At 47.9% G+C, this 25,433-nt stretch overlaps 1 protein-coding gene across 2 annotated transcripts; it reads right to left on the reverse strand.

Moving 5' to 3' along the window:
* Positions 1–208: 208 nt before the first annotated feature.
* rrm2b (ribonucleotide reductase M2 b) lies at positions 209–25,433 on the reverse strand. Of its 2 annotated transcripts, none has more exons than XM_041869320.2 (9): positions 24,383–25,433; positions 17,865–18,026; positions 17,475–17,591; positions 16,928–17,016; positions 15,148–15,242; positions 14,755–14,888; positions 7,922–8,026; positions 913–1,026; positions 209–719 (listed from the first exon to the last, which is right to left on the reverse strand). In XM_041869320.2, exons 1-9 carry the CDS (start codon positions 24,431–24,433, stop codon positions 567–569), a joined length of 1,020 nt encoding a protein of 339 aa, XP_041725254.1. In that variant the 5' UTR covers positions 24,434–25,433; the 3' UTR covers positions 209–566. The 2 variants fall into 2 exon arrangements, with proteins under 2 accessions (XP_041725254.1, XP_041725253.1); XM_041869319.2 differs by having other exon boundaries at positions 16,883–17,016; positions 24,383–25,432.

Genomic DNA, 25,433 nt, shown 5'->3' on the forward strand with positions numbered 1-25,433 from the left:
GGGTTGTAGTCCGCCATAAAACCCACAGAGGAAAAAGAAGAAGAAGTAGCGCTGGAAATATGCAGAAGCGGGTGTGATAAAAAGGAAAATATGACAGTGTTTCGCCGTGTGAAAGTTTTGCAAACACACACACAAAATATACATTCTTCCTAATAGGTCTAGCTATGCATCTAGAGCAAATGATTATCAGAGAGAGAGAGAGAGAGACTATGAGCAGTATTAATTTTATTAAAAACAAACAAAAAGGTATTTATAAATTATTCCTTATTAAAATCTTTGCATTGCGGTCACTGGTATTACTGCCATTGTCAGTGTGAGGTCCTTGTTTTATCAAGATAAAATACAACAAATATAAATGAAATATACAGCTCAATAGTGTAATAATGTGACAATGTTTGGGCTTTTTAACTTTCAGACCCACACAAGTACCTGAACTTGGATTTCTTTATGCTACTCAGCACCTATGTGGTTATATCATTTTTCCTTTGGCTTTTCAATCCGGATTCCCTCCAATAGCATCTGTTGTTGTTGTGGAGTACCTCCTCCTTTTCTTCTGTGTGTTCCAACTAGAAGTCTGCATCCAGGGTGAAGCCACGGTCCAAGGTGTTCGACATCACTCCAGACCTCTGGTACTCAGCCACACGCTTCTCAAAGAAGTTGGTTTTCCCTTCCAGTGAGATGGACTCCATGAAGTCGAAGGGGTTTTCTGCCAGATAAACCTGGAATACAAAGCATCTGTTTTGCTCTTGCCAACTCCATTTTGTCATTGAAAATGTTTGTCTTGCCAATGAGTGACAGAGAGTTGGATTGACAGGACAAACCGTCTGGCACTCAGGCTGCATACGCTACCTACACAGGTAAAACAACACAACATACTAGGTTGTACAATCAACTAAATGATGAAAGCTTCACCTTGGCCAATCCCAGGTCTAGGAGCAAACGATCTGCCACAAACTCAATGTACCGCTTCATCAGTACACCGTTCATCCCAATGAGATCCACAGGTAAGGCCTCCGTCAGAAACTCCTGAAACGTCAACATGTGTGGTTATGGACATGTTCTAGATTCATGTTAACATGTGTAGTTATGGACATGTTCTAGATTCATGTTAACATGTGTGGTTATGGACATGTTCTAGATTCATGTTAACATGTGTGGTTATGGACATGTTCTAGATTCATGTTAACATGTGTGGTTATGGACATGTTCTAGATTCATGTTAACATGTGTAGTTATGGACATGTTCTAGATTCATGTTAACATGTGTAGTTATGGACATGTTCTAGATTCATGTTAACATGTGTGGTTATGGACATGTTCTAGATTCATGTTAACATGTGTAGTTATGGACATGTTCTAGATTCATGTTAACATGTGTGGTTATGGTCATGTTCTAGATTCATGTTAACATGTGTAGTTATGGACATGTTCTAGATTCATGTTAGATAGTAATAGTATCTGTGTGATAAAGGTCTATGAACCAAACCTCACACTGTTGTTAAAGGATTTACAATAAAGTCTATTTTTATAATGGCGAGAGTAGGGCTGTGGTGGTCAATTTCAACCGGTGATTGTCAAGCAAATAACTGTCGGTCTAGCAGTAATTGACCGGTAATTAACATAAACCCATTTAGCATCTCCTGGCTTCCACTCATAGCCTACAAGCCACTGATGCAGACCTTTGGAAAATCTACATTTAAAAAGTCTAATAAATCCATGTAATATAGCCTACACCTTCACAATACATCCATTATTTATTTTAGACAGGTCTAAAGAAACATAATATGAAGAAAATGTAGTCTATTTCAGAAGAACAGAATAGCATCCTCTGAGTTGTCCTTCTGTTAGGTCCTGATCTGGCTATGCCATATGGCTGTGGGCTACACTAGTTCATTTAGCAGACTAGATTAGCTTAGAATTCCATGCCATTATTTTATAGTATGAAGAATACAATTGAACAAAGCTGAATAAAATAGAAAGGATATTTTCTCCAAACTGATTTGAGGGAGTGGCCACATGCGGCTATTCTGTGTTGAGAGGTTAACAAAGAATCAGACCCTCCTATTATGCTTAATTTAGAGTTATTTATGAAACTTTAGTTGTTCTACAAACGTTGGGCTCTACGTTTTGATTTTTAATACATTCTAAGGCTGCATGATGCGACTCTAATGATGATTTGAAAAAAGTATCTTGAAAGGCAGGAGCTCTGCTTTGTTTGTTGCGGAGGATGTACACACTTCATCAGCCACTCATTCACAATTTGACAAGCACTTGATAATGCCTTGGATTTCACCGCTGCATCCCCTTTGTGTGGCCCTAATGCACCCTAAAAAAAATCCATGCCTTTTGCGGCCAGTGGCCATTGTGCCCTTCTCCCTGAGTGGTGCGTTGTGCCCTTTTCCCTGAGTGGTGCGTTGTGTCCTTCTCCCTGAGTGCTGCCTTGTGCCCTTCTCCCTGAGTGGTGTGTTGTGCCCTTCTCCCTGAGTGGTGCGTTGTGCCCTTTTCCCTGAGTGGTGCGTTGTGTCCTTCTCCCTGAGTGCTGCCTTGTGCCCTTCTCCCTGAGTGGTGTGTTGTGTCCTTCTCCCTGAGTGGTGTGTTGTGTCCTTCTCCCTGAGTGGTGCGTTGTGTCCTTCTCCCTGAGTGGTGCCTTGTGCCCTTCTCCCTGAGTGGTGCGTTGTGCCCTTCTCCCTGAGTGGTGCGTTGTGCCCTTCTCCCTGAGTGGTGCGTTGTGCCCTTCTCCCTGAGTGGTGCGTTGTGCCCTTCTCCCTGAGTGGTGCGTTGTGTCCTTCTCCCTGAGTGCTGCCTTGTGCCCTTCTCCCTGAGTGGTGCGTTGTGCCCTTCTCCCTGAGTGGTGCGTTGTGTCCTTCTCCCTGAGTGGTGCGTTGTGTCCTTCTCCCTGAGTGGTGCGTTGTGCCCTTCTCCCTGAGTGCTGCGTTGTGCCCTTCTCCCTGAGTGCTGCGTTGTGTCCTTCTCCCTGAGTGGTGCGTTGTGTCCTTCTCCCTGAGTGGTGCGTTGTGCCCTTCTCCCTGAGTGGTGCGTTGTGCCCTTCTCCCTGAGTGGTGCGTTGTGCCCTTCTCCCTGAGTGGTGCGTTGTGTCCTTCTCCCTGAGTGGTGCGTTGTGCCCTTCTCCCTGAGTGGTGCGTTGTGTCCTTCTCCCTGAGTGGTGCGTTGTGTCCTTCTCCCTGAGTGCTGCGTTGTGTCCTTCTCCCTGAGTGCTGCGTTGTGTCCTTCTCCCTGAGTGGTGCCTTGTGCCCTTCTCCCTGAGTGCTGCCTTGTGCCCTTCTCCCTGAGTGGTGCGTTGTGCCCTTTTCCCTGAGTGCTGCGTTGTGTCCTTCTCCCTGAGTGCTGCGTTGTGTCCTTCTCCCTGAGTGGTGCGTTGTGTCCTTCTCCCTGAGTGGTGCGTTGTGTCCTTCTCCCTGAGTGGTGCCTTGTGTCCTTCTCCCTGAGTGCTGCGTTGTGTCCTTCTCCCTGAGTGGTGCGTTGTGTCCTTCTCCCTGAGTGGTGCGTTGTGTCCTTCTCCCTGAGTGGTGCCTTGTGTCCTTCTCCCTGAGTGCTGCGTTGTGTCCTTCTCCCTGAGTGGTGGGTTGTGTCCTTCTCCCTGAGTGGTGCGTTGTGTCCTTCTCCCTGAGTGCTGCGTTGTGCCCTTCTCCCTGAGTGGTGCGTTGTGTCCTTCTCCCTGAGTGGTGCGTTGTGTCCTTCTCCCTGAGTGGTGCGTTGTGTCCTTCTCCCTTGCCCTTCTCCCTGAGTGGTGCGTTGTGTCCTTCTCCCTGAGTGGTGCGTTGTGTCCTTCTCCCTGAGTGGTGCGTTGTGTCCTTCTCCCTGAGTGGTGCCTTGTGTCCTTCTCCCTGAGTGGTGCCTTGTGTCCTTCTCCTGAGTGGTGCCTTGTGTCCTTCTCCCTGAGTGCTGCGTTGTGTCCTTCTCCCTGAGTGGTGCGTTGTGTCCTTCTCCCTGAGTGGTGCGTTGTGTCCTTCTCCCTGAGTGGTGCCTTGTGTCCTTCTCCCTGAGTGCTGCGTTGTGTCCTTCTCCCTGAGTGGTGGGTTGTGTCCTTCTCCCTGAGTGGTGCGTTGTGTCCTTCTCCCTGAGTGGTGCGTTGTGCCCTTCTCCCTGAGTGGTGCGTTGTGTCCTTCTCCCTGAGTGGTGCGTTGTGTCCTTCTCCCTGAGTGGTGCGTTGTGTTCTTCTCCCTTGCCCTTCTCCCTGAGTGGTGCGTTGTGCCCTTCTCCCTGAGTGGTGCGTTGTGCCCTTCTCCCTGAGTGCTGCGTTGTGTCCTTCTCCCTGAGTGCTGCGTTGTGTCCTTCTCCCTGAGTGCTGCGTTGTGTCCTTCTCCCTGAGTGGTGCCTTGTGCCCTTCTCCCTGAGTGCTGCCTTGTGCCCTTCTCCCTGAGTGGTGCGTTGTGCCCTTCTCCCTGAGTGCTGCGTTGTGTCCTTCTCCCTGAGTGCTGCGTTGTGTCCTTCTCCCTGAGTGGTGCGTTGTGTCCTTCTCCCTGAGTGGTGCGTTGTGTCCTTCTCCCTGAGTGGTGCCTTGTGTCCTTCTCCCTGAGTGGTGCGTTGTGTCCTTCTCCCTGAGTGGTGCGTTGTGTCCTTCTCCCTGAGTGGTGCGTTGTGTCCTTCTCCCTGAGTGGTGCGTTGTGTCCTTCTCCCTGAGTGGTGCCTTGTGTCCTTCTCCCTGAGTGCTGCGTTGTGTCCTTCTCCCTGAGTGGTGGGTTGTGTCCTTCTCCCTGAGTGGTGCGTTGTGTCCTTCTCCCTGAGTGCTGCGTTGTGCCCTTCTCCCTGAGTGGTGCGTTGTGTCCTTCTCCCTGAGTGGTGCTGTGTCCTTCTCCCTGAGTGGTGCGTTGTGTCCTTCTCCCTTGCCCTTCTCCCTGAGTGGTGCGTTGTGCCCTTCTCCCTGAGTGGTGCGTTGTGCCCTTCTCCCTGAGTGGTGCGTTGTGTCCTTCTCCCTGAGTGGTGCGTTGTGTCCTTCTCCCTGAGTGGTGCGTTGTGTCCTTCTCCCTTGCCCTTCTCCCTGAGTGGTGCGTTGTGCCCTTCTCCCTGAGTGCTGCGTTGTGCCCTTCTCCCTGAGTGGTGCGTTGTGCCCTTCTCCCTGAGTGGTGCGTTGTGCCCTTCTCCCTGAGTGGTGCGTTGTGCCCTTCTCCCTGAGTGGTGCGTTGTGCCCTTCTCCCTGAGTGGTGCGTTGTGCCCTTCTCCCTGAGTGGTGCGTTGTGTCCTTCTCCCTGAGTGGTGCGTTGTGTCCTTCTCCCCGAGTGGTGCGTTGTGTCCTTCTCCCCGAGTGGTGCGTTGTGCCCTTCTCCCTGAGTGGTGCGTTGTGCCCTTCTCCCTGAGTGGTGCGTCGTGCCCTTCTCCCTGAGTGGTGCGTTGTGCCCTTCTCCCTGAGTGGTGCGTTGTGTCCTTCTCCCTGAGTGGTGCGTTGTGTCCTTCTCCCTGAGTGGTGCGTTGTGTTCTTCTCCCTGAGTGGTGCGTTGTGCCCTTCTCCCTGAGTGGTGCGTTGTGCCCTTCTCCCTGAGTGGTGCGTTGTGCCCTTCTCCCTGAGTGCTGCGTTGTGCCCTTCTCCCTGAGTGCTGCGTTGTGTCCTTCTCCCTGAGTGGTGCGTTGTGTCCTTCTCCCTGAGTGGTGCGTTGTGTCCTTCTCCCTGAGTGGTGCGTTGTGTCCTTCTCCCTGAGTGGTGCGTTGTGTCCTTCTCCCTGAGTGGTGCGTTGTGTCCTTCTCCCTGAGTGATGCGTTGTGCCCTTCTCCCCGAGTGCTGCGTTGTGTTCTTCTCCCTGAGTGCTGCGTTGTGCCCTTCTCCCTGAGTGCTGCGTTGTGTTCTTCTCCCTGAGTGGTGCGTTGTGTCCTTCTCCCTGAGTGCTGCGTTGTGTCCTTCTCCCTGAGTGCTGCGTTGTGTCCTTCTCCCTGAGTGGTGCGTTGTGTCCTTCTCCCTGAGTGCTGCGTTGTGTCCTTCTCCCTGAGTGGTGCGTTGTGCCCTTCTCCCTGAGTGCTGCGTTGTGTTCTTCTCCCTGAGTGGTGCGTTGTGTCCTTCTCCCTGAGTGGTGCGTTGTGTCCTTCTCCCTGAGTGCTGCGTTGTGTCCTTCTCCCTGAGTGGTGCGTTGTGTCCTTCTCCCTGAGTGCTGCGTTGTGTCCTTCTCCCTGAGTGGTGCGTTGTGCCCTTCTCCCTGAGTGGTGCGTTGCGCTGAATCACCTCCCACTCACAGGGCTCTCCGTCATGTGATCGGGTCCTTCTTACAGGCTACAAGTTAAGACAGACACATCGGGGACGCAACTGCATGTGTCCTTATCCAATTCCAAGGTGTATATTGAAGACGTTGGAAGAACTGTCCACATGTACTTTTCGTCAGCCAACAAGATGAGTCGGCCTAACGAACAGCAAAAGCACTAGCCCATGTCAATCTACTATCCCCCATAGTACAACAGTTGACCTGTTCTATTCTGTGAGAGAGATAAATATTCCAAACATAGTCTGGGACAGTTGTGGGATGTGATAGATCCCAAATTAATACAACCACTAGCATCAAAAGACCTTCTAAAAGCAATGAGGCTGATGCAACAGATGAGAACGTTTATCTTAAAATGTTGATAAACTATTCTTCTATTTCTTCACATTATAAGCGCAGCAATCAAAAAGTGACCGCAAATGCAATTATGCATGTAATGCTTTTTATTATAAAGGTGCATTTTTATCCTGAAAATGATCTTCCCCAAACATGAAACTCACACGCTGTCTATGTCTGCCAGTTAGTCTCTACACCCCTTGTAAAGCAGATTAATGTGCTTCTTTTTAAGAAGTTATTTGGCCACTAGTTGTGATACAAACCTTATTAAAATGTATAGGGCTACATGGGGTGTGGACTATGATTAGAAAAAGTAGAGAAAGAAAGGCTGTTTCTTATGCTGGGCGTCATTCCCAAGTGACAATACGTCATTCCCAAGTGACAATACATCATTCCCAAGTGACAATACGTCATTCCCAAGTGACAATACGTCATTCCCAAGTGACAATACATCATTCACAAGTGATAATTTATAATTCACAAGTGATAATACATCATTCACAAGTGATAATATATAATTCACAAGTGATAAATCATTCACAAGTGATAATACATCATTCACAAGTGATAATATATAATTCACAAGTGATAAATCATTCACAAGTGATAATATATAATTTAGGCTAATATTGTTACCCATCAGACTATTCTTGATTTAATCTTGTCTTTACATTCACTAAATAATATATATGTGAAATTAGTTTTGATTTAGAATGGACCATTATCAGGCACCTGTCTCTAAACAGGGGCAGCGGGGAAAAAGACATGTCATCTATGCTCTTCAAATCAATTGTATTGGTCACATCCCCATATTTAGCAGATGTTATTGTGGGTGTAGTGAAATGCTTGTAAATAGCGAATGGAGGACGCTTTCCCGTGGTTCATTTTCATGCCAGCCAGGTAGGCTATACTCCTGTTGTAAAGAGAAGCAATGTGCTTAATATTAGGAAAGTAGAGAAATAAATATAGTAGGCCTAGCCTATAGAAAGCTGATGGGATCCTCCTCTTTTTAGTAGAGGCCATCACTCTGTTTTCTCCCGCTACTCCATAGCCTGTAGAAATGTTGCTCAACATGAGCTCATGGGCTCTCATGAAGTGTTTGATTAGATTTTTGATGACATTTGCATTGATGTCAGAGTGATTAGAGGGACAATAGAGTGCTGAGTACCAGGCAGTTAGCAAGTTTGGTAGGCTACTAATGACCAGCAGCAGCATCAGAGCTTGGAGAAGCCTAATTACCGTGACTAAATGTTCACGTGGAATTTAGCTGCCTTTATGACTTGTGACCGCCGGTGCGACAGTAATACGGTCACCGCAACAGCCCTGGGCGAGAGTCATGCATCTACCTCGGATGTTAGACAGTATTAATTTGACTGACTCACCTGCTCAATGCTGACAGCTTTGGTGATAATGTCCTTTACCCGGTCCTCTGACGGTCTCTTCACTATGTAGCTGTACAACAGACAGGCGAAGTTACAGTGCAGGCCCTGAAGATACAGACAGACAGGCCAAGTTACAGTGCAGGCCCTGAAGATACAAACAGACAGGCCAAGTTACAGTGCAGGCCCTGAAGATACAGACAGACAGGCCAAGTTACAGTGCAGGCCCTGAAGATACAGACAGACAGGCCAAGTTACAGTGCAGGCCCTGAAGATACAAACAGACAGGCCAAGTTACAGTGCAGGCCCTGAAGATACAGACAGACAGGCCAAGTTACAGTGCAGGCCCTGAAGATACAAACAGACAGGCCAAGTTACAGTGCAGGCCCTGAAGATACAAACAGACAGGCGAAGTTACAGACAGACAGGCCAAGTTACAGTGCAGGCCCTGAAGATACAGACAGACAGGCCAAGTTACAGTGCAGGCCCTGAAGATACAGACAGACAGGCCAAGTTACAGTGCAGGCCCTGAAGATACAAACAGACAGGCCAAGTTACAGTGCAGGCCCTGAAGATACAAACAGACAGGCCAAGTTACAGTGCAGGCCCTGAAGATACAAACAGACAGGCGAAGTTACAGTGCAGGCCCTGAAGATACAAACAGACAGGCGAAGTTACAGACAGACAGGCCAAGTTACAGTGCAGGCCCTGAAGATACAGACAGACAGGCCAAGTTACAGTGCAGGCCCTGAAGATACAAACAGACAGGCCAAGTTACAGTGCAGGCCCTGAAGATACAAACAGACAGGCCAAGTTACAGTGCAGGCCCTGAAGATACAAACAGACAGGCCAAGTTACAGTGCAGGCCCTGAAGATACAGACAGACAGGCCAAGTTACAGTGCAGGCCCTGAAGATACAAACAGACAGGCCAAGTTACAGTGCAGGCCCTGAAGATACAAACAGACAGGCCAAGTTACAGTGCAGGCCCTGAAGATACAAACAGACAGGCGGAGTTACAGTGCAGGCCCTGAAGATACAGACAGACAGGCCAAGTTACAGTGCAGGCCCTGAAGATACAGACAGACAGGCCAAGTTACAGTGCAGGCCCTGAAGATACAAACAGACAGGCCAAGTTACAGTGCAGGCCCTGAAGATACAAACAGACAGGCCAAGTTACAGTGCAGGCCCTGAAGATACAGACAGACAGGCGGAGTTACAGTGCAGGCCCTGAAGATACAGACAGACAGGCCAAGTTACAGTGCAGGCCCTGAAGATACAAACAGACAGGCCAAGTTACAGTGCAGGCCCTGAAGATACAGACAGACAGGCCAAGTTACAGTGCAGGCCCTGAAGATACAAACAGACAGGCCAAGTTACAGTGCAGGCCCTGAAGATACAGACAGGCCAAGTTACAGTGCAGGCCCTGAAGATACAGACAGACAGGCCAAGTTACAGTGCAGGCCCCTGAAGATACAGACAGACAGGCCAAGTTACAGTGCAGGCCCTGAAGATACAGACAGACAGGCCAAGTTACAGTGCAGGCCCTGAAGATACAGACAGACAGGCCAAGTTACAGTGCAGGCCCTGAAGATACAGACAGACAGGCCAAGTTACAGTGCAGGCCCTGAAGATACAAACAGACAGGCCAAGTTACAGTGCAGGCCCTGAAGATACAGACAGACAGGCCAAGTTACAGTGCAGGCCCTGAAGATACAGACAGACAGGCCAGAGTTACAGTGCAGGCCCTGAAGATACAGACAGACAGGCCAAGTTACAGTGCAGGCCCTGAAGATACAGACAGACAGGCCAAGTTACAGTGCAGGCCCTGAAGATACAAACAGACAGGCCAAGTTACAGTGCAGGCCCTGAAGATACAAACAGACAGGCCAAGTTACAGTGCAGGCCCTGAAGATACAAACAGACAGGCCAAGTTACAGTGCAGGCCCTGAAGATACAAACAGACAGGCCAAGTTACAGTGCAGGCCCTGAAGATACAGACAGACAGGCCAAGTTACAGTGCAGGCCCTGAAGATACAGACAGACAGGCCAAGTTACAGTGCAGGCCCTGAAGATACAAACAGACAGGCCAAGTTACAGTGCAGGCCCTGAAGATACAAACAGACAGGCCAAGTTACAGTGCAGGCCCTGAAGATACAGACAGACAGGCCAAGTTACAGTGCAGGCCCTGAAGATACAAACAGACAGGCCAAGTTACAGTGCAGGCCCTGAAGATACAAACAGACAGGCGAAGTTACAGTGCAGGCCCTGAAGATACAAACAGACAGGCCAAGTTACAGTGCAGGCCCTGAAGATACAAACAGACAGGCCAAGTTACAGGTGCAGGCCCTGAAGATACAGACAGACAGGCCAAGTTACAGTGCAGGCCCTGAAGATACAGACAGACAGGCCAAGTTACAGTGCAGGCCCTGAAGATACAGACAGACAGGCCAAGTTACAGTGCAGGCCCTGAAGATACAAACAGACAGGCCAAGTTACAGTGCAGGCCCTGAAGATACAAACAGACAGGCCAAGTTACAGTGCAGGCCCTGAAGATACAAACAGACAGGCCAAGTTACAGTGCAGGCCCTGAAGATACAAACAGACAGGCCAAGTTACAGTGCAGGCCCTGAAGATACAAACAGACAGGCCAAGTTACAGTGCAGGCCCTGAAGATACAAACAGACAGGCCAAGTTACAGTGCAGGCCCTGAAGATACAAACAGACAGGCGAAGTTACAGTGCAGGCCCTGAAGATACAAACAGACAGGCCAAGTTACAGTGCAGGCCCTGAAGATACAGACAGACAGGCCAAGTTACAGTGCAGGCCCTGAAGATACAAACAGACAGGCCAAGTTACAGTGCAGGCCCTGAAGATACAGACAGACAGGCCAAGTTACAGTGCAGGCCCTGAAGATACAGACAGACAGGCCAAGTTACAGTGCAGGCCCTGAAGATACAGACAGACAGGCGAAGTTACAGTGCAGGCCCTGAAGATACAAACAGACAGGCCAAGTTACAGTGCAGGCCCTGAAGATACAAACAGACAGGCCAAGTTACAGTGCAGGCCCTGAAGATACAGACAGACAGGCCAAGTTACAGTGCAGGCCCTGAAGATACAAACAGACAGGCGGAGTTACAGTGCAGGCCCTGAAGATACAGACAGACAGGCCAAGTTACAGTGCAGGCCCTGAAGATACAGACAGACAGGCCAAGTTACAGTGCAGGCCCTGAAGATACAGACAGACAGGCGGAGTTACAGTGCAGGCCCTGAAGATACAAACAGACAGGCCAAGTTACAGTGCAGGCCCTGAAGATACAGACAGACAGGCCAAGTTACAGTGCAGGCCCTGAAGATACAAACAGACAGGCGGAGTTACAGTGCAGGCCCTGAAGATACAGACAGACAGGCCAAGTTACAGTGCAGGCCCTGAAGATACAGACAGACAGGCCAAGTTACAGTGCAGGCCCTGAAGATACAGACAGACAGGCCAAGTTACAGTGCAGGCCCTGAAGATACAAACAGACAGGCGGAGTTACAGTGCAGGCCCTGAAGATACAAACAGACAGGCCAAGTTACAGTGCAGGCCCTGAAGATACAAACAGACAGGCCAAGTTACAGTGCAGGCCCTGAAGATACAGACAGACAGGCCAAGTTACAGTGCAGGCCCTGAAGATACAGACAGACAGGCCAAGTTACAGTGCAGGCCCTGAAGATACAAACAGACAGGCGGAGTTACAGTGCAGGCCCTGAAGATACAAACAGACAGGCCAAGTTACAGTGCAGGCCCTGAAGATACAGACAGACAGGCCAAGTTACAGTGCAGGCCCTGAAGATACAAACAGACAGGCGGAGTTACAGTGCAGGCCCTGAAGATACAGACAGACAGGCCAAGTTACAGTGCAGGCCCTGAAGATACAGACAGACAGGCCCAGGTTACAGTGCAGGCCCTGAAGATACAGACAGACAGGCCAAGTTACAGTGCAGGCCCTGAAGATACAAACAGACAGGCGGAGTTACAGTGCAGGCCCTGAAGATACAGACAGACAGGCCAAGTTACAGTGCAGGCCCTGAAGATACAGACAGACAGGCGGAGTTACAGTGCAGGCCCTGAAGATACAGACAGACAGGCCAAGTTACAGTGCAGGCCCTGAAGATACAAACAGACAGGCCAAGTTACAGTGCAGGCCCTGAAGATACAGACAGACAGGCGGAGTTACAGTGCAGGCCCTGAAGATACAAACAGACAGGCCAAGTTACAGTGCAGGCCCTGAAGATACAAACAGACAGGCGGAGTTACAGTGCAGGCCCTGAAGATACAAACAGACAGGCCAAGTTACAGTGCAGGCCCTGAAGATACAGACAGACAGGCCAAGTTACAGTGCAGGCCCTGAAGATACAGACAGACAGGCGGAGTTACAGTGCAGGCCCTGAAGATACAAACAGACAGGCCAAGTTACAGTGCAGGCCCTGAAGATACAGACAGACAGGCCAAGTTACAGTGCAGGCCCTGAAGATACAGACAGACAGGCCAAGTTACAGTGCAGGCCCTGAAGATACAGACAGACAGGCCAAGTTACAGTGCAGGCCCTGAAGATACAAACAGACAGGCCAAGTTACAGTGCAGGCCCTGAAGATACAGACAGACAGGCCAAGTTACAGTGCAGGCCCTGAAGATACAAACAGACAGGCCAAGTTACAGTGCAGGCCCTGAAGATACAAACAGACAGGCGAAGATACAGACAGACAGGCCAAGTTACAGTGCAGGCCATGAAGATACAAACAGACAGGCCAAGTTACAGTGCAGGCCCTGAAGATACAAACAGACAGGCCAAGTTACAGTGCAGGCCCTGAAGATACAAACAGACAGGCGAAGTTACAGACAGACAGGCCAAGTTACAGTGCAGGCCCTGAAGATACAGACAGACAGGCCAAGTTACAGTGCAGGCCCTGAAGATACAGACAGACAGGCCAAGTTACAGTGCAGGCCCTGAAGATACAAACAGACAGGCCAAGTTACAGTGCAGGCCCTGAAGATACAGACAGACAGGCCAAGTTACAGTGCAGGCCCTGAAGATACAAACAGACAGGCCAAGTTACAGTGCAGGCCCTGAAGATACAGACAGACAGGCCGAAGTTACAGTGCAGGCCCTGAAGATACAGACAGACAGGCCAAGTTACAGTGCAGGCCCTGAAGATACAAACAGACAGGCCAAGTTACAGTGCAGGCCCTGAAGATACAAACAGACAGGCCAAGTTACAGTGCAGGCCCTGAAGATACAGACAGACAGGCCAAGTTACAGTGCAGGCCCTGAAGATACAAACAGACAGGCCAAGTTACAGTGCAGGCCCTGAAGATACAAACAGACAGGCCAAGTTACAGTGCAGGCCCTGAAGATACAAACAGACAGGCCAAGTTACAGTGCAGGCCCTGAAGATACAAACAGACAGGCCAAGTTACAGTGCAGGCCCTGAAGATACAAACAGACAGGCCAAGTTACAGTGCAGGCCCTGAAGATACAAACAGACAGGCGGAGTTACAGTGCAGGCCCTGAAGATACAAACAGACAGGCGGAGTTACAGTGCAGGCCCTGAAGATACAGACAGACAGGCCAAGTTACAGTGCAGGCCCTGAAGATACAGACAGACAGGCCAAGTTACAGTGCAGGCCCTGAAGATACAGACAGACAGGCGGAGTTACAGTGCAGGCCCTGAAGATACAAACAGACAGGCGGAGTTACAGTGCAGGCCCTGAAGATACAAACAGACAGGCCAAGTTACAGTGCAGGCCCTGAAGATACAAACAGACAGGCCAAGTTACAGTGCAGGCCCTGAAGATACAAACAGACAGGCGAAGTTACAGTGCAGGCCCTGAAGATACAAACAGACAGGCCAAGTTACAGTGCAGGCCCTGAAGATACAAACAGACAGGCCAAGTTACAGTGCAGGCCCTGAAGATACAAACAGACAGGCCAAGTTACAGTGCAGGCCCTGAAGATACAAACAGACAGGCCAAGTTACAGTGCAGGCCCTGAAGATACAGACAGACAGGCGGAGTTACAGTGCAGGCCCTGAAGATACAGACAGACAGGCCAAGTTACAGTGCAGGCCCTGAAGATACAGACAGACAGGCCAAGTTACAGTGCAGGCCCTGAAGATACAAACAGACAGGCCAAGTTACAGTGCAGGCCCTGAAGATACAAACAGACAGGCGGAGTTACAGTGCAGGCCCTGAAGATACAAACAGACAGGCGGAGTTACAGTGCAGGCCCTGAAGATACAGACAGACAGGCCAAGTTACAGTGCAGGCCCTGAAGATACAGACAGACAGGCGAAGTTACAGTGCAGGCCCTGAAGATACAGACAGACAGGCCAAGTTACAGTGCAGGCCCTGAAGATACAAACAGACAGGCGGAGTTACAGTGCAGGCCCTGAAGATACAAACAGACAGGCCAAGTTACAGTGCAGGCCCTGAAGATACAAACAGACAGGCCAAGTTACAGTGCAGGCCCTGAAGATACAGACAGAAGTTAAAGATCAACACTATGGTGACAGTTGCATTGGCAGAGAGGTCAATACGTTTTAGCGGTTGCTACATTTCTAATCAAATAACACCAAAACGTTGAAGAGACTTCACTAGAAAATGTTCATGATGCATCAAGATGTAGCTCAGACGTGTAAACAAGTATATTGTCCTTTGAAAAGAGACTTAATAAAAGGATTGTTCAATCCCGGTCCTGGAGGGCCCCAACACTTCTGGTTGATGTTTCTACCTGCTAGTTAATTCATGACACTCCCCGGGGTCCAGAGTGAGTTTGAGGGATATAGAACATCTAACCTCGTCTCTGCTGATGAGCTCATTGGAGTAGGTGAGCCCCGGCATCAGGCCTCTCTTCTTCAACCAGTAAATAGCAGCAAACGACCCTGAGAAGAAGATGCCCTCCACTGCAGCGAATGCTACGATCCGTTCCCCTGTGGATGAATACAAACATGAACAGAACGGTTTATTTAAAAAAATAAAAAGGCAACATTTGGTATCAATAGCAGCGAAGGCGGAATTATTTACAATTTCATAAACACACACAATAATAATCCAACAACACATATCAAACATTTTCCATTTCCGCCTGAGGATCTATTTCCTGGCCATGCATTACACAGGGTCAACACTACCACTACAGTAATGTTGACGTTACCGCTGTGATATTCTTCTTTTTTTAAATCAACTCACCAAAAGTGGATTTGGTGTCAGTGATCCACTGGATCGCCCAGTCTGCTTTCCTTCTCACACACGGCATAGTCTGAATGGCATTGAACAAATGTTCCCTGTACAGACAAGACACAGGCAGAACTGGGTTTAATTACTGATCAAAACCTGCACCAACCAAACCCTCATCAAAGTCCTTTTCACCACAATGATCTCAACTGACAAAATGAGCTTCATATCCCACCTGGTGAGGAGATCAGGGCCTGTGTTCATAAAGCATCTTAGAGTAGGTGTTCTGATCTAGGATCAGTTCTGCCTTTTTGGATCATAATGAATACGGTTATATGGACCTGATCCTAGATCCCCACTCCTACTCTGAGATGCTTCATTCCACACGTCCCGTACCTCTCCTTGGAGTCCCTGATGAATACGGTTATATGGACCTGATCCTAGATCCCCACTCCTACTCTGAGATGCTTCATTCCACACGTCCCGTACCTCTCCTTGGAGTCCCTGATGTAAGTATTGATTAGCATGCCATACATCTCATTAGACTCTAGTCCCGTACCTCTCCTTGGAGTCCCTGATGTAAGTATTGATTAGCATGCCATACATCTCATTAGACTCTAGTCCCGTACCTCTCCTTGGAGTCCCTGATGTAAGTATTGATTAGCATGCCATACATCTCATTAGACTCTAGTCCCGTACCTCTCCTTAGAGTCCCTGATGTAAGTATTGATTAGCATGCCATACATCTCATTAGACTCTAGTCCCGTACCTCTCCTTGGAGTCCCTGATGTAAGTATTGATTAGCATGCCATACATCTCATTAGACTCTAGTCCCGTACCTCTCCTTGGAGTCCCTGATGTGGGCATTGATTAGCATGCCATACATCTCATTAGACTCTAGTCCCGTACCTCTCCTTGGAGTCCCTGATGTAAGTATTGATTAGCATGCCATACATCTCATTAGACTCTAGTCACGTACCTCTCCTTAGAGTCCCTGATGTAAGTATTGATTAGCATGCCATACATCTCATTAGACTCTAGTCCCGTACCTCTCCTTGGAGTCCCTGATGTAAGTATTGATTAGCATGCCACTACATCTCATTAGACTCTAGTCCCGTACCTCTCCTTGGAGTCCCTGATGTAAGTATTGATTAGCATGCCATACATCTCATTAGACTCTAGTCCCGTACCTCTCCTTGGAGTCCCTGATGTAAGTATTGATTAGCATGCCATACATCTCATTAGACTCTAGTCCCGTACCTCTCCTTGGAGTCCCTGATGTAAGTATTGATTAGCATGCCATACATCTCATTAGACTCTAGTCACGTACCTCTCCTTGGAGTCCCTGATGTAAGTATTGATTAGCATGCCATACATCTCATTAGACTCTAGTCCCGTACCTCTCCTTGGAGTCCCTGATGTAAGTATTGATTAGCATGCCATACATCTCATTAGACTCTAGTCCCGTACCTCTCCTTGGAGTCCCTGATGTAAGTATTGATTAGCATGCCATACATCTCATTAGACTCTAGTCCCGTACCTCTCCTTGGAGTCCCTGATGTAAGTATTGATTAGCATGCCATACATCTCATTAGACTCTAGTCCCGTACCTCTCCTTGGAGTCCCTGATGTAAGTATTGATTAGCATGCCATACATCTCATTAGACTCTAGTCCCGTACCTCTCCTTGGAGTCCCTGATGTAAGTATTGATTAGCATGCCATACATCTCATTAGACTCTAGTCACGTACCTCTCCTTAGAGTCCCTGATGTAAGTATTGATAAGCATGCCATACATCTCAGAGTGGACGTTCTCTATGAGGATCTGGAAGCCATAGAAGGAGCGGGCCTCTGGAAGCTGCACCTCCTGACTAAACCTCTGGACCTGAGGGATGGAGAACATATACATGGTTATATTAGGGATGAATAGGCTGGTGTGAAAATACAGTGTAATACAATACTACCATTACTATAGACCAGGGTGTCCAACACCTTTCCAACACCCTATAGACCAGGGTGTCCAACACCTTTCCAACACCCTATAGACCCTTTTGATTTGGCTTCAGAGGAGAGGAGAGAAAAGGAGGAAGATGATGAAGGGGATGAAGAGGAGAGGAGAAAGAGGAGGAAGAGGAGAGGAGAAAGAGGAGGAAGAGGAGAGGAGAGGAGGAAGAGGAGGAAGATGATGAAGAGGAGAGGAGGAAGAGGAGAGAAGCGGATGAAGAGGAGAAGAGGAAGAGGAGAGGAGGAAGAGGAGAGGAGAGGAGAGGAGAGAAGAGAAGAGGAGAGAAGGAAGAGGAGAGAAGAGGAAGAGGAGAGAAGAGGAGGAAGAGAGGGACTCACAAGGTTCTCGCTGACGATGCCGTCGCTGGCAGCGAAGAATGCTAAGATGTGAGAGATGAAGTGTTTCTCATCAGGCTTCAGGTTGTCCCAGTGTGCCAGATCCTTAGATAGATCCACCTGCAGCACAGACAGTTATAAACAGTTAAACCACACATCAACCACCTCCATTAAACGGTGCTTTGTTTTTTTTAAGTGAGTGAGACTGTGTTGCATGTAGCCTATTTCCTGACAGTAGGCTGTTACAAACCACAAATACATCTAGGAAGCAACCACCATCATTCAGTTTTTTCCCCTTCAAAATGAGGGAGTATTATTTCATGTAATCTGGGGATTGCCTGAGTCTTTCCAGGGCATAGGAGGCATTTGGAATTCAAGTTAATAAGCCCCCACCTCTTCCACGGTCCAGAAGGAGGCCTGGGCCTGTTTGTACATCCTCCAGATGTCAGGGTACTGGATTGGGAAGATGACAAAACGCCTGGGGTTGTTTCGAAGCAAGGGCTCATCCTCTGTCTCCTCTGTGCTGTGGTGCTGGTCTGGGTCTTTATGGCTGTTCTGTATGAAAACAATTGAAGAACACAGCTTATTCATCTTACATTTTACATTTTAGTCATTTAGCAGACACTCTTATCCAGAGCGATTTACAGGAGCAATTAGGGTTAAGTGCCTTGCTCAAGGGCACATCGACAGATTTTTCACCTAGTCGGCTTGGGGATTAGAACCAGCAACCTTTCGGTTACTGGCACAACGCTCTTAACCACTAAGCTACCTGCCGCCCCATCTTGAAGCATACAGTCACCAAAACATCAATTTAAATATATTTGATAACGTTTCAGAATGTTAGGCCTATCTGACATACAGATAGCAAACAAATGCACCTTCAAATTGTGTTACCACTGGTTTGAGATTGAGAATATTCCATTAGTTGTACATCAGTATGCAGTCTTTGAGACATCTGATCTAGCCAGGGGTGGAGCGCCATGTTTCATCTGATCTAGCCAGCGGTGGAGCGCCATGTTTCATCTGATCTAGCCAGCGGTGGAGCGCCATGTTTCATCTGATCTAGCCAGCGGTGGAGCGCTATGTTTCATCTGATCTAGCCAGGGGTGGAGCGCCATGTTTCATCTGATCTAGCCAGGGGTGGAGCGCCATGTTTCATCTGATCTAGCCAGGGGTGGAGCGCTATGTTTCATCTGATCTAGCCAGGGTGGAGCGCCATGTTTCATCTGATCTAGCCAGGGGTGGAGCGCCATGTTTCATCTGATCTAGCCAGGGGTGGAGCGCTATGTTTCATCTGATCTAGCCAGGGGTGGAGCGCCATGTTTCATCTGATCTAGCCAGCGGTGGAGCGCCATGTTTCATCTGATCTAGCCAGCGGTGGAGCGCCATGTTTCATCTGATCTAGCCAGGGGTGGAGCGCCATGTTTCATCTGATCTAGCCAGGGGTGGAGCGCCATGTTTCATCTGATCTAGCCAGGGGTGGAGCGCTATGTTTCATCTGATCTAGCCAGGGGTGGAGCGCCATGTTTCATCTGATCTAGCCAGGGGTGGAGCGCCATGTTTCATCTGATCTAGCCAGGGGTGGAGCGCCATGTTTCATCTGATCTAGCCAGGGGTGGAGCGCCATGTTTCATCTGATCTAGCCAGGGGTGGAGCGCCATGTTTCATCTGATCTAGCCAGGGGTGGAGCGCTATGTTTCATCTGATCTAGCCAGGGGTGGAGCGCTATGTTTCATCTGATCTAGCCAGGGGTGGAGCGCCATGTTTCATCTGATCTAGCCAGCGGTGTAGCGCCATGTTTCATCTGATCTAGCCAGGGGTGGAGCGCCATGTTTCATCTGATCTAGCCAGCGGTGGAGCGCTATGTTTCATCTGATCTAGCCAGGGGTGGAGCGCCATGTTTCATCTGATCTAGCCAGGGGTGGAGCGCTATGTTTCATCTGATCTAGCCAGCGGTGGAGCGCTATATTTCATCTGATCTAGCCAGGGGTGGAGCGCTATGTTTCATCTGATCTAGCCAGCGGTGGAGCGCCATGTTTCATCTGATCTAGCCAGGGGTGGAGCGCTATGTTTCATCTGATCTAGCCAGGGGTGGAGCGCCATGTTTCATCTGATCTAGCCAGCGGTGGAGCGCTATGTTTCATCTGATCTAGCCAGGGGTGGAGCGCCATGTTTCATCTGATCTAGCCAGCGGTGTAGCGCCATGTTTCATCTGATCTAGCCAGGGGTGGAGCGCCATGTTTCATCTGATCTAGCCAGCGGTGGAGCGCCATGTTTCATCTGATCTAGCCAGGGTGGAGCGCCATGTTTCATCTGATCTAGCCAGCGGTGTAGCGCCATGTTTCATCTGATCTAGCCAGGGGTGGAGCGCCATGTTTCATCTGATCTAGCCAGGGGTGGAGCGCTATGTTTCATCTGATCTAGCCAGCGGTGGAGCGCTATGTTTCATCTGATCTAGCCAGGGGTGGAGCGCCATGTTTCATCTGATCTAGCCAGGGTGGAGCGCCATGTTTCATCTGATCTAGCCAGGGGTGGAGCGCCATGTTTCATCTGATCTAGCCAGGGGTGTAGCGCCATGTTTCATCTGATCTAGCCAACGGTGGAGCGCCATGTTTCATCTCATCTAGCCAACGGTGGAGCGCCATGTTTCATCTGATCTAGCCAGCGGTGGAGCGCCATGTTTCATCTGATCTAGCCAACGGTGGAGCGCCATGTTTCATCTGATCTAGCCAACGGTGGAGCGCCATGTTTTTAGGTGAGGGAGTGCAACAACAACAAAAAGTAAATGACATAATTTCCTCAAAGTTTGGACCGACAGACGTATCCAATTTAATAACCTATTACCATTATGAAATATGCATTGAAAAATGCGTCCTCCAATTGCAACATCTGCCTATTTGCCCACACATAGGCCATAGTCTAAAGAACTATGTATATTTTTACCCTCAAACACCAAGTTAGGCACCCCTCATTTAAAATGGGCCATCGTCACTTTCAGTGGTGAATGATAATCTGTCATGTTTTACTGTCCATACTGCATCTCCTTGTGTTGCTCTAGGCCAATCACGTGATCTCAATCAGTTTCATGGGAATATGCATTTAGATCTTCTTGAATTACTGTTTGGTGAATCAGAGCAGCTAGTCCCCTGTAGCCCAGTTGGTAGAGCGTGGCTTTCGCAACGCCAGGGTTGTGGGTTCGTTTCCCACGGGGGGCCAGTATGAAAATAAAATGGATGAGAGTGTAAATGACTGAAATGTAAACTATTAGCCTTGTATTTTGCTGTTGGGTTTTGGCGCATTAACCCTGACCCATTATACTGACTATTCAGCTTCAGCTAACCACCCTAAAATGGCATTAGAAGTTCGGTGTTTTTGGTGTAACAGGAACGTTATATGCTAACTATGCTATGCCATTATATTATATTATATTCAGTTCTGTTATGTAAAATGCAAATTCATTATTGTGATCTTGCAAGACATTGATTCAGCTTTGATCTAACTTTACTAAACCAGCACCATTGTGAGAAGTGATCATCTTCTATTAGACAGAACTTGATGAAGGGGGACTATTAGACAGAACTTGATGAGGGGGACTATTAGACAGAACTTGATGAGGGGGACTATTAGACAGAACTTGATGAGGGGGACTATTAGACAGAACTTGACGAGGGGGGACTATTAGACAGAACTTGATGAGGGGGACTATTAGACAGAACTTGACGAGGGGGACTATTAGACAGAACTTGACGAGGGGGACTATTAGACAGAACTTGACGAGGGGGACTATTAGACAGAACTTGATGAGGGGGACTATTAGACAGAACTTGATGAGGGGGACTATTAGACAGAACTTGACGAGGGTTATTTTAAGCAAAAGGACTTAAGGACATTAAGAGGAAGGACAGAATCACACAATGATGTTAATGAAAGAAGTTCAACCAACTTGTGGTGCTGAAGGATAGCTGAAGGATAGCTGAAGGATAGCTGAAGGATAGCTGAAGGATAGCTCTGCCATTTGGCCTGTTCAGGAACAAACAACAATAGTTTGCAGTAGGCTATAGTCTAATAGGCCTGTGACTACGTAGTGTAAAGTGCATTCAGAAAGTGTTCAGACCACTTGACTTTTTCCACTTTGTCACGTTACAGCCTTATTCTAAAATTGATTTTTTTTTTTATCCTCAGCAATCTACACACAATACCCCATAATGACAAAGCAAAAACAGTTTTTTAGAAATGTTTGCAAATGTATTCAAAATAATCAACAGAAATTCTCAGACCCTTTGCTATGAGACTCGAAATTGAGCTCAGGTGCATCCTGTTTCCATTGATCACCCTTGAGATGTTTCTACAACTTGATTGAAGTCCACCTGTGGTAAATTCTATTGATTGGACATGATTTGGAAAGGCACACACCTGTCTATATAAGGTCCCACAGTTGACAGTGCATGTCAGAGCAAAAACCAAGCCATGAGGTCAAAGGAATTGTCCGTAGAGCTCCGAGACAGGATTGTGTCGAGGCACAGATCTGGGGAAGGGTACCATAACATTTCTGCAGCATTGAAGGTCCCCAATAACACAGTGGCCTCCATCATTCTTAAATGGAAGAAGTTTGGAACCACCAAGACTCTTCCTAGAGCTGTCCGTCCGGCCAAACTGAAGAATTGGGGAGAAGGGCCTTGGTCAGGGAGGTGACCAAGCACCCGATGGTCACTCTGACAGAGCTCCTCTGTGGAGATGGGAGAACCTTCCAGAAGGACAACCATCTCTGCAGCACTCCACCAATCAGGCCTTTATGGTAGAGTGGCCAGATGGAAGCCACTCCTCAGTAAAAGGCACATGACAGCCCGCTTGGAGTTTGCCAAAAGGCACCTAAAGGACTCTCAGACCAGAAGAAATAAGATTATCTGGTCTGATGAAACCAAGATTGAACTCTTTGGCCTGAATGCCAAGTGTCACGTCTGGAGGAAACCTGGCATCATCCCTACGGTGAAGCATGGTGGTGGCAGCATCATGCTGTGGGGATGTTTTTCAGTGGCAGGGACTGGGAGACTGGTCAGGATCGAGGCAAAGTTTAACGGAGCAAAGTACAGAGAAATCCTTGATGAAAACCTACTCCAGAGTGCTCAGGACCTCAGACTGGGCTGAAGGTTCACCTTCCAACAGGACAACGACCCTAAGCACACAGCCAAGACAACGCAGGAGTGGCTTCGGGACAAGTCTCTAAATGTCCTTGAGTGGCCCAGCCAGAGCCGGGACTTTAACCCGATCAAGCATCTCTGGAGAGACCTGAAAATAGCTGTGCAGCGACGCTCCCCATCCAACCTGACAGAGCTTGAGAGGATCTGTTATGGGGTATTGTGTGTAGATTGATGAGGGAAAAAAACAATTTCATCAATTTTAGAATAAAGCTGTAACGTAACAAAATGTGGAAAAAGTCAAGGGGTCTGAATACTTTCCGAAGGCGCTGTAGCTGTTTGTAGGCTATAGACTAATGTAAATACACATAGCTTAATATCATGCCACTGTCTGAGAGGAGAGCTTTATTGCGAGCAGGCATTTCATTCTATAGTTTACATGCTGTATCATAAATAAGCTTTGATTTGATTAGCTTGAACACATGGTTACAATATATCCTACTAGAGAATTAAATAACAGAAGTTAACTATCAATTCATAGAATTTATTTGCATAGATAAAAAAGGCTATTAAATCAACTGAGCAAGTAGTGAACATAAATCATTACTATGAAGAATTGCAGGAAATTCGTTTTAAAACAGCCATAAAAATCACGTTTTTGGTGTGGTGTATTCATGCATCTCAATAAACTATAACCTAAATGCATTACCTCCATCTTGGCCCAATTCACATTTCCAATTGCCCACCCTGACATACCCAGCTAGAACGGGCCCTGTGTCTCAACCAACAGCCAAATGTTGACTAAATATCCCAAGCAGGGCTACAGCAACTTCCAGAGGGGGTCAGGATCCTTGGGCTTTGTTTTTGGGTGTCCTGGGCAAAACGGTGTCACCTTAACCAAGTGGTGACATATAGATCTGGGTTCCACTGCTCAAGAAGGGGTCTGTGGAGTTTTATGAACATCCTCAAGGCAGACGGTTTGTTTCTCTAGCGTTGTGATTGGCCACAGTGGTCAGGCCTCTGAAGGGTCTCTGCAGTGCACACAGCCAGCCTAACTGTCATTCATCATTCCTGCCACTACCAGAGAGAAGGAACCACCGCTTATCCACCTCCCTCTAGGCTGCTATACATATGTATTTGGTTTGTCATTCTATAGTTTCATTGAATTGGAGTGGTAATTAAATATCATTTATTTAGAATGTATCGGAATTATTGTTCCAGAAATTGTTTGACCAGCTCCATGTATTCTCGAGTCAAATTGAAAAAGGTTTAGGAGCGCAGCTCCTCCGTGCTCCGGCAGCACAACACCCCTGTACACACGGACGACATTACAGTTCTTAGATAAAATAGCAGCAACATTATATTTGAGTACACGTAACTACCTGATCAATAAATAAGTTGTCTGCTATTATAAATTGCAGCTTGGTAACAAGCTCTTTGTCGCAATTATAGGCCTAGTTCTTGTGATCGCAGTCTTTATCGACCTTTAAATTTAGATCAACAATCAATGCCGCAATATTGCAACAATGTATCACCGTCGTTTCCAAAGGTGCCGACCCTGAATGCCGCTGAAGGGTTCGGTTGTTCCATACAGTTTAGCGGACTGGACTCCACTACATATACCTCAGCTGTTCATACATTGTCGCAGTAGTAGCCGTCTTTGTTTTTAGGTTACACAAGCTCACACACTAGGCAATTTAAAGCGGCATCAAGTAATACCAATACAACTACACATAATGAAACAAAACATTTTCGACAGGTTTGCATTATTGTTACCTGGTAATCGTTGGACTCTGTGCGTACGTTCGTTAGATTTGAGCAGTCCATTTCGTCAACACTCAGGCAGTGAAGTCGCTGCCGGTAGTTTCCACGGTCTTGTCTTTGGTCCCGTCAAAGAGTTTCTAAACCCAGAGGCGCGACACTTCCGAGAACGTTTCGGAACCAGACCAAGCAGACTCCGCCGGGGTTTGGGTTTCAACACGTTAGTGAGAGAAGTTCACTTTTTTTTTTCTTAGATGTAAATGTTCTCCAAATCTAAACGCACAACCTAGATTCGAGCCAACGTCTTAAGTAGTTTAACATATTATTACTCTAACCTCGTTAGTGACAAACTCACACGTTTTCATTTCCGTCAAAAACAACTTTATATCGAAGGAGTGGCTTTTGATTTGACGGCCTGCACACGTGCACAGTTCGACCGAGATAATAGAGGAAGAGACAACAATCACACCGGGAAATAAATGGAGAAACGTACAACACTCTGTCGTCATGCTGCGTCAAACGGTTGCTAAGATAATCGTCACGCAATCCCTTCTAAAAGTCAAGGAATGTTACCACGTTCACGTCGGAACTAAATTACTCTAAAATGTTCCACTTGTAAATTGGTTGTAGTTATACACATGCCGTTTTAAACCAGTTAGCAAGTCAGAAATGTCAGAGTTTCGACGAGGACGTGAACGCGGCATGAGTCGAGAACCTATTTTCCTCGATGGTCTGCAACGTCACGATTTCAAAAAGCTATAAGATATTACAGAGAACATGTTAATTATCTCGGAAAATATTTATAATGCTAATGTTGGGTTTTTGAGCTAGCACCCAATTGACTCTCATTCACCCTCCTTGTCCCAGAATCGCCAACAATGCACCATTGACGACTCATGGTGCTTGACTACGATGCCAATGAAGTTTCCCATCTCCTCAAAAAGTATCTCAACGTTAGACCCGATTACGTTTTCTGCGCATGAGTTTAGCGAGCCAACGTCACCATGACATCGCCTACAACCGTGATCGTGGATTTCTGTTGGAGAAGCGGTCTCTGCCTATATTT

The sequence above is a fragment of the Coregonus clupeaformis genome, unplaced genomic scaffold (assembly GCF_020615455.1).
Source record: "Coregonus clupeaformis isolate EN_2021a unplaced genomic scaffold, ASM2061545v1 scaf0085, whole genome shotgun sequence".
NCBI classification, from domain to species: Eukaryota; Metazoa; Chordata; class Actinopteri; order Salmoniformes; family Salmonidae; genus Coregonus; species Coregonus clupeaformis.